Here is a 14,262-nt window from a genome sequence, read left to right on the forward strand (position 1 = left end):
TACAATAAAATATTTGTATATTTCATCAATAAGTTATTTTTACTAATCAATTATGGATCATATAACTCTGTAATTTTAATGATTTGTCCACATCTATGGTGATCTTTTCAAGATCACAATACGTTTGTTCTTTTAATTCAAATGTCCAGAATGTATACAAACACATCCTTTAAAAAGAAAGGAAAGGAATGAGAGAGGAGGAAAAGGCGGGGAGGCAGAGAAAGAGAGGAAGCAGAAAGGGGGGTGGGGAGAGAGAAAGAGAGAGAGAGAGAGAGAACAAACCTTCTATTAAAGTTGGGGTGTGCTAATCTCTCCACAAAAGCCATTTAGACCCACCCATGGCTCAAAGGGGGAGAAGGGGAGGGAGAAGGGAGCAAAAGAGGAAGAATAGAATCTATGCGCCACCATCTCCCACCATTCTTAACACTTCCAACCACTACAAAAATTACTGAGACCCTTAACAAGTCACTCGCGAAGCAAATTGCCCTCAGTAAAGCCCTACTCTTCGTCTCCTCCACACGCAAGAAGAGAAAGTGATGTGCCCAGTTTACACAAATGTTTCCCCACGTGTAATATTAAAAGGAAATTGCACACCCTTTCAGTATCTTCCGCCGAAGCTGAGAATCTCGTGCCAAGGCACTTCACCCTAAACGTTGAAACAACACAATTAATCAAATGTGTTTGCGGTGTGTGTCTGCTTGCTTGTCGGTTTTAAACGCAAAAGCTCCAAGGGAGTTTCTCTGCCTTTAGAACTGGCTAAATGTGGTCTGTTTTTCCAGCACTTCGAGGTAGTCCGGCTCAACGTTTAGTTTTGCTTTTAACTCCAGATATTCGTTCCTGTTGGGTTCTACAAAGACAGCACTGGGGGGACTGTAGAGCACCGGTTCCCGCAGCCTGCTGTCCCCTGCCCCCGGGTGCAAATACTGATGGGGGCGTCTCAGGTCATAATTGGGGGAGAAAGTGTAAGCAGCGGGGCTGCACGGGAATTTGGGATATTCCGGGAGGCTACTGCCGGCGGGGGCGGTGGAGCAGTGTTTGTCTGGTTCCAAAATGCCCCTGTAAAAGCGGTCGGCGTCCTGCACCGGCGACAGTAGGTCCTCCCGGGGCTCGATGGTGCTGACGCTGTAGGCGGGGCTCCGCAAGTGGTGGCTTTCCCGCCTCTCCTCCTCCCCCGGCTGCAGCTGCAGCTGCGGCGGGGGCTGTTGCTGCTGCTGCTGCTGCGGCGGCGGCGGCGGCGGCGGCGGAGGCGGCTGCAGGTGATGGTTGCTGCTATAGGTGACCTTGAGCTCGTGCAGGTCTTTGTAATCCTCCACGGAGTTGCCCTCTCGGGAGCGGTAGATGGGGTTTTTGCACATGTGGCCCAGCGGATGGGGGATGTACTCGTACACGTGGCCTGCGGGCGTCTTCACCTTGGGCAGCGCCGGCCCGCGGTGGTGCACGTGCGCGTGCGGGTGGCCTCCAGCGCCGCCGCCGCCGCCGCCACCGCCGTACACGCTGTACTGCATGTTGAAGGAGCTCACGTCGGAATTGTTGGTGCTGGTGTGGTCGCTCTGCTTCTTCTTCCTGCGCTTCATGACTAGCACGAAGAGCCCGGCGGCCACGAAGACCGACATGATGAAAACCAGCAGCAGGCTGAGGATTAACACGGACAAGGGCACCGAGGACGCGCCTCCGCCCGCGCCCAAGCCCGCGGGGGCCCCGGTGCTGTTCAACCGCACGGCGGGGGTCACCGCGCTGGTCCTCGCGGGGACCTGGATGGAGGAGGGCGTGGGCGTGGAAACCTCCACGTCAGAGTAGTCTGGGCACAGCAGCTCCGACCTAATGAAGCGCATATCCATCTCAGCGAACTTCTTGGGCGCCTTGCAGATGACCTCGTCCACCAAGACGCCCACTCTGAGCTGCTCGACCCACAGTTTCATGCCCACCACGTCGCAGGTACAATCCCAAGGGTTGTCGTGCAGGTCGATTTGGATGAGCGACTTCAGCTGGTCCAGAACTCCACTCACCGGCAAGGAGGTGAAGTGGTTACTCCTCAGGTTCAGCCTGAGGAGGGTCAGGCCTGAGAAGACGCCTGAGGGCATGGTCTGCAGGAGGTTGTCATTCAGGAATAGCAGCTGGAGGTTGGGGACCGGATCGAAGGTCCCAGACTGAATCTCGCGTATGAGATTGTACTGGAGGAAGAGATACTGCAGGCTCTGCAGGCCATAGAACAACTCCGGGCTCAGCCTCTCTATCCTGTTGCCATTTAGGTAGAGGCGCCTCAGGTTGGTGAGATCCCCAAAGGCGCGGTCCTGGATCACGGAGATGCGGTTGTTGCCCAGATGCAGAAGGTCCAGCCCGGTGGCCTCCAGGAAGTCGCTCCTGCGCACCAGGGCGATGTAGTTCTCCGTCAGATACATCTTCTTGGGGTTGTAGGGCTTGGGCTGCAGCTCCGCGATGCTCTCGATCTTGCGTTCCTGGCAGTTGACGTTGAGGCCCAGATCGGAGATTTGCAGGTTGCAAGTGCACGCGGTGGGACACTCCAAAGGCACCGGAGATTTGGTCTGGTAGGCGATGCTGGGGCCATAGTTGCCATAGCCCAGGTCCTTGGAGGGCTGCCGAGAGGTGGGGCGCACCCTGGACTTGTTGGGTTGGCGAGTCCCCTTGGGGGGCTTCAAGGGGGGTTTGTAAACAGCAGAGGAAGAAGTGGCCACAGAATTCACCGATGCCGGGGTGGTATGTAAATACCCCGTGGTGCTCAAAGGCGGCTGCGGCCTCATCTCATAGTCTGAAATAAGTTTCCTTGGACAAAGTTCCTGCTTGGACACCTCGTCCAAGTCCCGGCCGTGTAAGCGGAAGGGGGTCTCACAAACCACATCCCCCACCAGGGCCGAGTAGGAGATGCTGTCTAACCAATCCTTCAGAGAGATCAACTCACAGGAGCAATTCCAGGGGTTTTCCTCCAGCTGTAACTCCACAACTTTGTCCATATGCTGCAACAACCCCACGTAGGGCAGAAGTTTCAGCCGGTTCCCCCGCAGGTCCAAGTGCGTTAAGGGCACAAAACGGAAAAGGTTGTTGGGTAAACTGGACAAGAGATTGTCATTGAGGATAAGCACCTGCAACAAATGCAGTTTCCCAAAAGCATTGGGTTCAATGACACTGATGTAATTGTAATCGACCTGTAGGTACTCCAGGCCCTCCAAGCCAAGGAAGGTATCATCACGCAGAAGTTCCAGTTTATTATTGTTCAGATGCAATCTCCTTAAACCCCGCAGCCCGTGGAAAGCCCCAGTCTCAATATCCTGGATAACATTGCTACCCAGATGCAAAATTGAAGCCCCAGTGTAATTGACAAACTCATTGGGATAGAGACGGTTCAAAAGGTTTCCAGACAACAAGAGGTGGTAGATTGGGAAACGGGGAGGGCTAATTTCAGAGAGGCTGATGATCCCCCGGTTTTCACAGCTCACAGTTAAAATGCCATCCTTTTCCTCACAAGGACATGCATTGTCACAGATTTCCCCATAATAATCGATGGTTTCTGCACACGAAAGGACGAGAGATGTTAGAGCAAAAGCTAGAGTCTGCAGCATCCAGCTCTGCATTTTTCTGTGAAGGTCCTGTTCCAAAGTTAGTGGGGGGCAGCAAGTGTGCATTTTATCTCCTGCAAGGGAGAGAGGAAAAAAGGAAACAACAGAATATGACAAAAATTTAAGGGATCAATCAGAAAGTCTCTCTCTTTCCTAATACTACTTCTCTGAAATCCAGAAGGAGGGGATAAGAATGAACCTCCCCTCCCCCTCCACCGTCCTTGGTACCTCGAAATTCTCCAGACTTTATTAAAATCTGACATTCATTTTGATTTAAAGGTTGATTTCATTTCCTAATGACAATAGGAACATGCTGCTCTTTACAAGATAAGGGCAGGTTAGGCAAATTCCCATTTTAGTATTCTTCCCGGCTGCCCCCCCCCCACTTTTAAACCAATCCATAAATATACATAAAATGGCTGTCAGTTCAGTTTCATGGCTCTAATTTAAAAGAAAGGAAGCACCATTTTACAAGGTTCCCCACCTCACCTATACCCAGTCCCTCTGCCTTTCCTTCTGAACCTCTTCTGGTAACAGTTCACAGTGAAGGTCTCCCATTTTCACAGAAAAGCCAGGAGCCACAATACTTTGGCTATTTTAAAACCATCGCTGGAAATGCCAGAGTGGGAACCTAAAGAATGCTTTCCAGAGGCAAAAAGAATGCAAGATAATGCATCAAAAGGACCCAGAAGAAGCTCTTAAGTCACCAATTTTCTTCAGGAGCTTTGAGTATGAAGAAAAAGGAGAGCGCGTTCGCTTTGATGGTGGACTTCACTATCACGCTATTAAGCACATCAGCGTCCTAATTGCATGCACGGTGCCACTTAGCAGCTCTCTTCCCTGAGAGCGCCCTGCGTCCACTTCTCCTCATTGATCATGTCAGCGACGCTACTAAACCGCATCTTTAAGCCACTGAAATAGTTCTGCACGACGGATTACAAAGAACTCTGCGAAAGCATCCGCAATCCCGGAACATCTCTCAATACCTGGAGTTTAGGACGTTCCTACTGCTTACCGGGAACCAGCTAAAAGTAAACCAAGGACCAGCGCCAAAGCCTCTCCAACCTCGGGTTCCGCGTCTGTTTGCCACGGTATGCAAAACTAACCCTACCGAATTTGCAAGATTTGGAGTGAACTACCACCTCGCCAGCATCCCCATCTTTGGAGTTGCTTATTACATTTAATTGTCAGTGCTTTACTCCCCCTACCCCCCCTTCCCCCGCCCCCCCCCGAGAAAGGGGACTTGGGCTGATTAAGAGGCAAAATAGAAGGGTGTAAGGGAGGGAGAACAGCAAGTGACACACGCCAGTGCTTTAATATCCGAATTTCATCTCCCCAAGGAATCAATCTGAGCCCCTCTCCCTTTTCGTTCTGGCTTTCTTTTTGTCCCCTTAAAGGCTTCCTTCGACTTCCTACTTCGAGTCGACAGCAGCACTCATAAAGGAAAGGACATAAATGGAGCGAGTGTGTGAGTGTGTGTGAGTGCGTGTTGCGTTGGTTGGGGGAAGGGGGGGGTGGGAATATTTAGTAGAAATGCTGGGCTCGGAGAACCAATGCCTTTTCTCTGGTCAGCCTTGCCTCTGCCTCACCACCACCGAAGTCTGATGCCGAATCGCAACCTCAAACTAAAGCCAAGACGTTTCTGAGTCACGGGTTCAAGACTGGAGACCTCGATCTTCATCCTCAAGCCGACTCCAGCCCGCGTTATTAACAGCCCCTGCATTCTCACGCACATGTGCAAGTGTGCCTGCGAATCATTCACGTGTGGCCACCCAGACGTGTCGAGACGAATGGGAACCCACAGTGTATAAACGTCGCAAGTATCTCCGACCTCCCAAAGCAACGACAAACACCTCCCGGCTTAAAAGCGGCAAAAACACCCTCTATGAAAGCAAAACGTTTACCTTGAAATTTCCGTTCTCCGCGGGATCAAATCTGCACATCCATTCAAGTGGGGTTGGGTCCCCTCCCCCTCCCTCCCAGTGCTTCCCCGCCCCCATTCACCTGCCGCCCCTCTGACAGCCCATCGCAAAATGTGTCCAGCCAATATTAAACTCGAGCGTTTACAACTTTAATTCAGTTCTGGATAGCCAGGGTCGAGAAGCTTCCTCTCACCCCACTCCCTTTCCCCTCCTCCTTGCCATCAAAGGAGCCCCAAAATTTGAAAAAATAAAGTTGAATGAGCCAGGGAAGGCTGACATTCTGACTGGGAAACGCACCTCCGATGTAAATTCGCGGGTACGCGGCACATTCTCAGATTCTCAGATTTTTTTTTTTTAATGGAGGGCGGGGGCGGGGTAACTATTTGTTTTCCCCCAAAGAATTTAAACCCTGGATCGTCTCCCTGAACATCCCTGCATTAAGCAACGTGGGGCCGGGCAGGCTGAAGCCCAGCACCCAGGCCGGAACCGCGGTTCCGGGCACAGCTGCTCCCACAGCGGCCCAGGCAGAAGCGCCCGGAGTTCCAGGACGCGAGGCTCCCCCTCCCCCATCCCGCCCCGAAGCGAAGGAAGGGAAAGCGGGGGGGGGGGGGGGAGGGCGGAGAGGGAAAGAAAGCCACCCGGCCGCCACGCACACAGACACACACACTGGAGCCTCTTTTGCAAAGTAAACGGCCGACTTACCCCGTCTCACATCTCCAAGGCCCACTCATCATAGCCACTCTCACAAAAAATACCTCTTTGGGGTGTGCATCGGGGTTCGGAAGCCGAGGGAGGGCGAGCGCTGAGATCCGAGCGGCTGGAGAAAAGAGGCGCCCGGACGCCGCCACCCCCGGGCCGCCGCCGTGGTGGCGACCGCGGGTTCCGGGGCTCCCCAACCGGCTCTCCCCCGCGCTCTCCGTGGTAGTCGGAGCCGGCAGCGGGGTGGGAGTGGGGGAGAGGGGGGCGATCGCGAGCGGCGAGCCGGGAAGGGAGGGGGGAGGGGGCGGCGGAGGACCGGCGGTCGCGGCGCCTCGCATTAGGGGCCGGGAGCTGGAGCCGCGCGGGGCGGGGAAGGAGCTGTTGGAGGGTGAGGAGGCGTGGAGCCCGAGGAGGGAGACGCGGAGCAGGCTGCCCGCCGGCCCAGCCAACGTGACGGTCAGCCTCGCCGCGCGCTCGCACCCGCTCACACTCATGCTCACTCGCTCCCAGCCCCGCCACCGCGCGATCGCTGGGTCCCCGGCATCCTTCGCCGCACCCCCCAGGCGGGTACTTACAGTTGCCATCTGTATAGGGGCCAACTTTCTCCAAGCTAGCGGCGGCCGCCACCCACTCCAGCCGCCTCCGGCTCCTCGCACCCTCGGGCCTGGGTTCGCGCGGGCCGGCCCTCCCCTCCCCCCTCGGCTCTCCTCGCCGTCTTCACCACATTCCCCCCTGGTCAGTGGCGCACGCCCGGGGACGAGCCAGAGGGAGCGGGGCGCAGGGGTGTGCATACATCGCCCGCCTTCTTCTTGCAGCGCACACTGTACATGGTAGTGAGGGGGCGAGCGAAGGTGGCACCGGCCCCTCGGCTGCTCCCACGGCGGCTGCGGCTCCTGCGCCGTCCTCCGCCCCCCCCACGCAGCGGAGACCACCGCACTGGGATCCCGCCGCCGCTGCACCCTTGCCAAGCCCGCCGCCGCAACCCCTAATTAGTACATGTAAGGTTCCCGCATCCTCTTGGCTGTTTCATCGCTCTCGGTGTTTGCAGGGGCTTTTCCTCTATTCCTTCTCTTGATGCGGCGCACGATCGTCATTATTTGGGATTCTCTATCTCCAACATCCTTGGGGGTCCGCGGGGAGGTGGGGGACAGGAACAACGTTGTTCTAAGCCTGTGGCGTGTCCCGGCAGTCCGGCGGCTCAGAAAAACTTAAGAGAAAGTCGCGTCTTCCCTCCCCGGCGGTGAGGAGGTGGCTACGCGGTAAGCAGCGCAGGGGTCTCTGAGACATCTGCTTCGGCGCGGGCGCAGGGCCCCATGCAGTGCACTTGTTTATTGTCGCGCCACCGGTGCGAGCCAAACTGCAGCAGACATGATGGGCCCGGGGCGAAGCGGGCGCTCCGTGGCCGATAGATGGCAGCCGAGAGCGAAGGCGCCCCTGGGCCCCGGCGGCGCAAGCGGAGCGCCCCCCACCCTTGGATGTGACAGTCGTGGGAGACAGAGGACTCTTGGACCATGTGCGTAACTCTAGCGTGGGACGTTGCAATCCTCGGATTGAAGAAGGAAGGGGTGGAAATAACCCCGACAGTGTCAGGCTTGTTGGTTGTCAGGGACAGAGGATTCCAGCCCTGGGCTGATCGTCTGCCTTCCACCTCCCATTTAGACTAACACAGCCCGTGCTGCTGTCTCTTGTACTTACTGTAAAGGACCCTGGAAGAGGGAGTGGTTCATCCTAGCTGCAAACAAGGGCGCTATTTTTTTTTTCTTAAGAATTACGTTTTATAAGTATGTTTGGGCGATACAAGGGAATGTGAACGACTTTCAGAGAGATTGTGAACGTATTTGGTGTGTACTAGAAAGCTGGAAATCCCTAAATAAATGCAGTAACGGTAGAAAGCAAGTTTCTTGAAGAGTCACCTGCTAAACTCCACTAGCGTCATCTCTACAGTAAGTATTCCCGGCTCTTTCCATGCAACCAGACACCTCCCTCCCCCCAAAAAGGGTCTTTACATTCATAAGGCATATTTCCAGTGTTTGTAATATTTGAGCTGCAGTCCATCCCAGGTATAGAAAAAAAGTTGACTGTTATAAGTGGCCCAATGCAGGCTGAGTGCACATGTGCCTGTTCCTTTGATAACTGGGTGGTTTTACCACTTAAATGTATTTTATCCATTTAATTTTGGAATTAATTATATAGTATCTTTTGGAGTCGTCTTAAACATAGTTGATACTGTGTCTTTCTTGGTAATATTGTAGTTATAATATCCTGATTAAATACAAAATTAATATAAATTCTGATATATATGTATATACATATAGCCACTAACATATCTTTCCACATCTATGTTGAGTTAGAAACAGTTTTCTAGAGGTGGTGAATTTTGCAGTCTCCTGAGGTTTTGCAACATATCTTGAAATTTCTCCTGAATCTATTCTGCAAATATTTTTTAGTAAGGTCATTCATACTTGGCTTGGAAACAATTCTGTTTATTTTGCTTAAATTTGGGGTAAGTGTAAGTGAGGAAAAAAAGCAATCGGTAATATCATATAATTAAAAAGAAAATATTATAATAGAACTTCCTGTTAAATTTAGAAACATTTGGTCTAGGAATGATAGCCACTTGCTACAGGTACATTATATAAAGAGGTAACTTAAACTTCACTCAAAAAAGGCTTGTTGCTGTATTTTTTTATTTAGTCAATATCTTCTAACATTTTAGAACATTTATTTTTAAATAAATGCTTTTATATTTTCAAAATGAAAGTTTTAAAGTGTCATAATTTTCAAATTACATATTAATTACAGTTAGAAACTTTTGGAATATAAATGTTCAGTTCTATCACAGACACATTTTTTTCAATGTTCATAACCTCTGTAGAAGTTCTCAAAGGGTATAAAATAGCTTATCTAATTATTGGACTACTAAAGATAACTGAAACATAGTTATTTTAGTTCATTCTTCTATTACTTTCCTAAATCTTCACAATTGGATTTAATAACAAATTTTAGTTTAATTTTTGTTTTTGTCTTATTTTTACTTTATTATCCTAATTAAAATACATTTTGTTGAGCTAAGAAACACTAAACATGTTTGCAATTAATGTAGGTAATAATTTTGTTAGAAACACCGACACTAAAGATATTCCAGTTTACCTCTTGTGGTTCAAATAAATAAATGACAACTTTCTGCCATTAACTCAATATTAAGGATGGCCTGAGAAGCCGCGGTTAGTTTACCACTAGGTGTCTCTATAAGCTACTCTGCAGGAAAGGGAATTTTGAGAAAATACTGAGACATGAAGAGATAAGAACAGAAGAATGGGGAAGGAAAACATCATAGAAATAAGGAAGAGCCTCATTTATTAGTGTGTAGATTCCTATTTGCTTTGAGTGTTGACTATTGCCTAGAAAAGAAATAAATAAATCATGTAACTGATCAAATTTGAGCAAGATTTTTATCTAAAGGAACAGACATATTCATGTTTTAATCTATATTCAACAATATACAGTCATATGATATGTATACATGCTACCACACAACACTCAAACGCACGCATATGATTACATAAACACACTTAGGAACTGAAAATTAAATGTCTGATCAAATACACCTCTCCAGATTTAAGGTCATTGACACTAAATTAAACATTATTTGTTTGAGGTGGGTGTGAAAAGCTGAGAATCTTTGAATGTTTATGAATATATTTATGCATGTCATAATTAGCTCATGATCTAGTGTCATTATAAATACATTTCATATGTGGTAATATATTTGTCAATAATTAGTGCAAATTATGGACATAATTTGATACCTGCCTATTAAAATTTAAATTCAAACCACCGATTAGCATATTTGTCACTTGAAACTGACCATACATTTTTGTGAATTCATATTTATTATTACCTGGAATTATTGTTTCAGTGCCTTACGGACTCTGGAGGAATTCTTAGGTTAAAAGCATTTCTTAAAATATCTCATCATATTACATTTATGTATCACTGTGTGGATTCTTCAGAATAGTAAAATGCTTAGTCAGGAATTATAGTCCCTCATGCAGCAGTCTAACAGAGATTATAAACAAGGAAGTTCTCTGGTAATAAGTATGAGATTTTATGAGTACAAATCAACATCATTGAGATCTAAAGCCAGTAGACCTCGTATTTTGTTGTTGTCAGCCTGACTGGTGAGTTAGGATTACAGAATTCTAATGCTAGATTCCAGACTCCTCCCAAATTAGCTTGAATAGATTACTTGCGTTATGGTAATGGCTAAGAAGACTATATTATCTTATTTAACAAACAAAAAATTTTTCAGATTTAAGTTATATTTTTAATGTCTTTGAAGTTGAAATTACATATACCACATATCCCTGAAAGGAGAAAAGTTTCTCCTGGAGGTGAAAACATGAGTCAGCATTTATGATTGTTTCTCTATGCAATTGCTAAACTAACTAACTGTATAGCATATGTTTTTGATTAGTTTGATACTTTTAGAATTACAGCAGTTAAATATATCATGCAGTGATATTTGTCAAATCCGAAATGGCTGGCTAAACTAATTTTACCAAGATTATTTATTCACTTATAGGCTTAGCTATTTACAGTCTTAGGAATACGCTCTCAGAGGCATAAAAGAAAGAGGTGCTAAAAATAGACAATTTTCTTCCTGTCTCATATAGTTCCTTGTAAATACCCTCTGATTTTTTTTTTTTTTTTTGCCAGAATTAGGTATTAAAACATACTCTTTGGAGGACCACTTGGAAATATCTACCAAAATTTAAAATGGATATATCTTTTGAACAATCATATTTTTAGAAAGTAGCCTACAGGTGTACGGAAGTTAAGTATACAAAATGATATATAAGAAGATATTCCTTGTAACAGATGCTTGCATTTGTAAATGACTAAGAATGGCCTACAAGTCTGACTACATGAAAAGTGGTACACATCAATCTATACCTTGGAAGACCTTTCTTCCTGTAATAACAGTGTATATAGGAATACAGTTCTGTCATTATTAATAGTATAGATAGCATCATCTATGTACCTTGTCGAAACTGAGAGAGAGAGAGAGAGAGAGAGAGAGAGAGAGACAGAGACAGAGAGAGAGACAGAGGGGGAGGGAGAAAAGAGAAGTTTTCTGGAACGATACAGAAATCCAGCAATAGCCATTGCCTCTTGGAAGACTGGGAAATCTTGAGTAGAATGGAAATTTATTTTTCACCATATATATACATTTTTAACTATCAGAACATTTCAATTTACATTCACATTCCCAATAAAAAATTAAAAAGAAAAAACATGTACTTCAGAAATAAGGATAATATTTGGAAGAATGATATGAGAAGTGATGAAGAGTTGAAGATGATTTTACCAAATTAATTTCTGTCCTATAGTACTCAAAACTATTTTATTTTTTATGACACATTGCTATCAATGGAGGCACTGAATATCTTTCTAAAAATATGAGAGAAAATTAATTGGCTAAAATGGTTTCTCTTCATAGCTCTTATACGTGACATTCAATTCTAGCTGTCAATATTAATTAATAGAATTGTAATTAATAGAAGCTAGCTTCTGTTATCTTCACTATACAGAACCATGCTGTGTACTGGCAACATTAGCTTTATTTGATACTCTGATGGGTGAAGGGAAATATCAAAATGGTTCTTTAGAGAAGATAAGTAATTATACTTGAAATTGTCAGCAGCAGATCTTCACTGCTGTCTACAGGAAGATGAGTGAGTGTGTAATTGTGACACATTTAAAATATACAAACTAATATCTGGCCCCGTTAGAACAAAGCCTGCTGCCTTCTGGCTTATATTCACTCACTGAAATACGCACATTCCTGTGGAAAAGAAGCAGTTCCATTACAGAGCCAGATAAGATTTTCTGTGTATCTTCCTCCTGGAGCTATGATCTGTCTCTTGGAATTCATGAGTTCTTGGTTCTCAAATATCTCTAGTCATTTCTGGGAAACAAGTCCAAACAAGCATTATGTTATGCCTAGATTTTCTGTATTCTTTCTGGTTTTTCCGAGAAAAACAATTTATCATCCTAAAACATAGTTTCCTCACGATACTTTAAGATGGATCATGGCTTGCATGAGAATATCTAAATTAACCTTACATTATTCAACTTTTATCATCTGGAATCCTTCATTCAACAGGAGACTCCCATAATCCTTTTATCCCTTCAAAATAAATCTGCTTTTCTCCCAACTCCAAAACTTTGGTTTGTGCTGCCCTTTCAAATAACTGACTTTTCACTTCCTCTACCATTCTTTTATCTACTGTTCTAGAGAATTCACTGTAGATACTTTCTTCATCAAAAAAAAAAAAAAAAACCTCCATGATAGCAGCACCTACCTCATAGGGTTAAGGTGAAATGTGCAGGCACTTAGTAAATGCTATATAAGTTTCAGCGGCTGTTGCTGGCTGGTTTTGAAGCATTTCTTCCTAAGAAAGATCTATGAAACTTCTCTTTTCCCTTCTCTACTTTAGTCCCTGTACAGTGTGAGCTTAAAGTGAAATCTTAACGGTCCTGTCACGTTTTAGCACACAAAGTTTATATCTTTATGTTTGGATGATATCATACACAACCCAAAATGATATAATTTCAACAGTATCAGGCAAAGGCTTAACTAGAAAATCAAGGTGTTTTTTTTTGTTTGTTTACTATTTTTTTAATGACAGCATTTTATTATAGCACTTTTTCTGATTTTGCTAAGACAATGAAGACTTTTCAATATAAAATGTGAATATTTATAAATTAAAATATTATAATAGGTCTTAAAAAAGAAAAACAAAAACCTTCCCTGTCCCCTCTAACCAACATTAAAGATGTGATTATCTGAACATTCTCTTGCATTATCTAGCACTTGCTGTAGCATAGTGTTCAAGTAACTGCTTAAAGTTTTCTTTTTTTCTGAACTAGATTATCATGCCTTATTGAGAACAGCATTTTATTGTGTTTGTTACCCCCTTAACAGTGAGAAAAATGAGCTCCAAAAAATTCTTTGTATACACAAGAAATACCCATTTACGAGTTTATTCATTCAACACATTTTTTTTAGTACCTATATTGTGTTAAACACTATTATGTTTGATATAAAACAATTAGTTGATTCATATCAGGATGGTTGGGTGATTTCAGAGATATTTTGACTTTCTGATAAACCACCTGCATTCTGTAGTTAAAATAAATGGTATAAAATAAATAAAAATACTATTGCATAAATTGTATGCTTGAATAGTATCTCTTGTAGCATATGTTTGTCAAGCCTCTGCAAGAGTACTCTCCAATAGAACTTTCTGTGATGATGGAAGTGATCTATACCTGTTTTGTCTAATATGATAGCCATTGACCACATATTACTACTGAGTAATTGAAATGTGACTGGTAAATACAGGAAATACAATTTTAATTTTTAAAAGTTTAATTTATTTAAATTTAAATAGCCACATGTGGCGAATGGCTACCATATTGAACAGTGCAGTTTTGGAATATAAATCCCTGGAACACTGAAGCTGTGTTTCTTGTGCAGTTTCTGGGATACCTTGGAAATTCAATCAATATGAACAGCTGCACTCATAACTAATGATCGTGATTATGACACCCTCAATAAATAAGGACAGTTATGATTCATATTTGGCAAGAGGCCTGATTTGCATTCTGTTGAGGGTCTCTATTCAATTCTGTTAAATTGCATTGAGTTGAGGGCCTCTACCATTCTTTTAAAGATTTCAAGGCACTTTACAGGCATTTCAAAATTCCTTATTACATCCTCATTACACCCTTATAAAGAAGGAAAGGTAGATTATTTTATATCACTAGAATTTTATTATAAGATAAGTGCCTTTTTATGCATGATGAAGTACTCTCTAAAGTGCTTTTCTCCAGATCACACAGTGGGATGTTAGTAGAACTGGAAAAGAAAGTCCTAAATGGGTATTTTGCTTCAGGAGTTTTCTAGAAGAGGCTTTTTGTGCAGAGAAGTCAGTCCGTAAAATAACTGCACTTGAACCCTTGCATTCCATCTATTTGAATGCAAAAGCTCTATTTGGAAG

At 45.1% G+C, this 14,262-nt stretch overlaps 1 protein-coding gene across 1 annotated transcript; it reads right to left on the reverse strand.

The window, feature by feature from the left end:
* Window positions 1–746: 746 nt before the first annotated feature.
* On the reverse strand, window positions 747–7,022 carry SLITRK5 (SLIT and NTRK like family member 5; the record flags this gene model as incomplete). The annotated part of the gene is made up of 2 exons (XM_082675689.1): window positions 747–3,646; window positions 6,956–7,022. The coding sequence occupies 2 exons, from the start codon at window positions 7,020–7,022 to the stop codon at window positions 747–749; spliced, it is 2,967 nt and encodes a 988-aa protein (XP_082531815.1).
* Between the last annotated feature and the right edge of the window lie 7,240 nt (window positions 7,023–14,262).

Source organism: Grampus griseus (genome assembly GCF_964374135.1).
Source record: "Grampus griseus genome assembly, chromosome: 18".
In the NCBI taxonomy this organism is placed as follows: domain Eukaryota; kingdom Metazoa; phylum Chordata; class Mammalia; order Artiodactyla; family Delphinidae; genus Grampus; species Grampus griseus.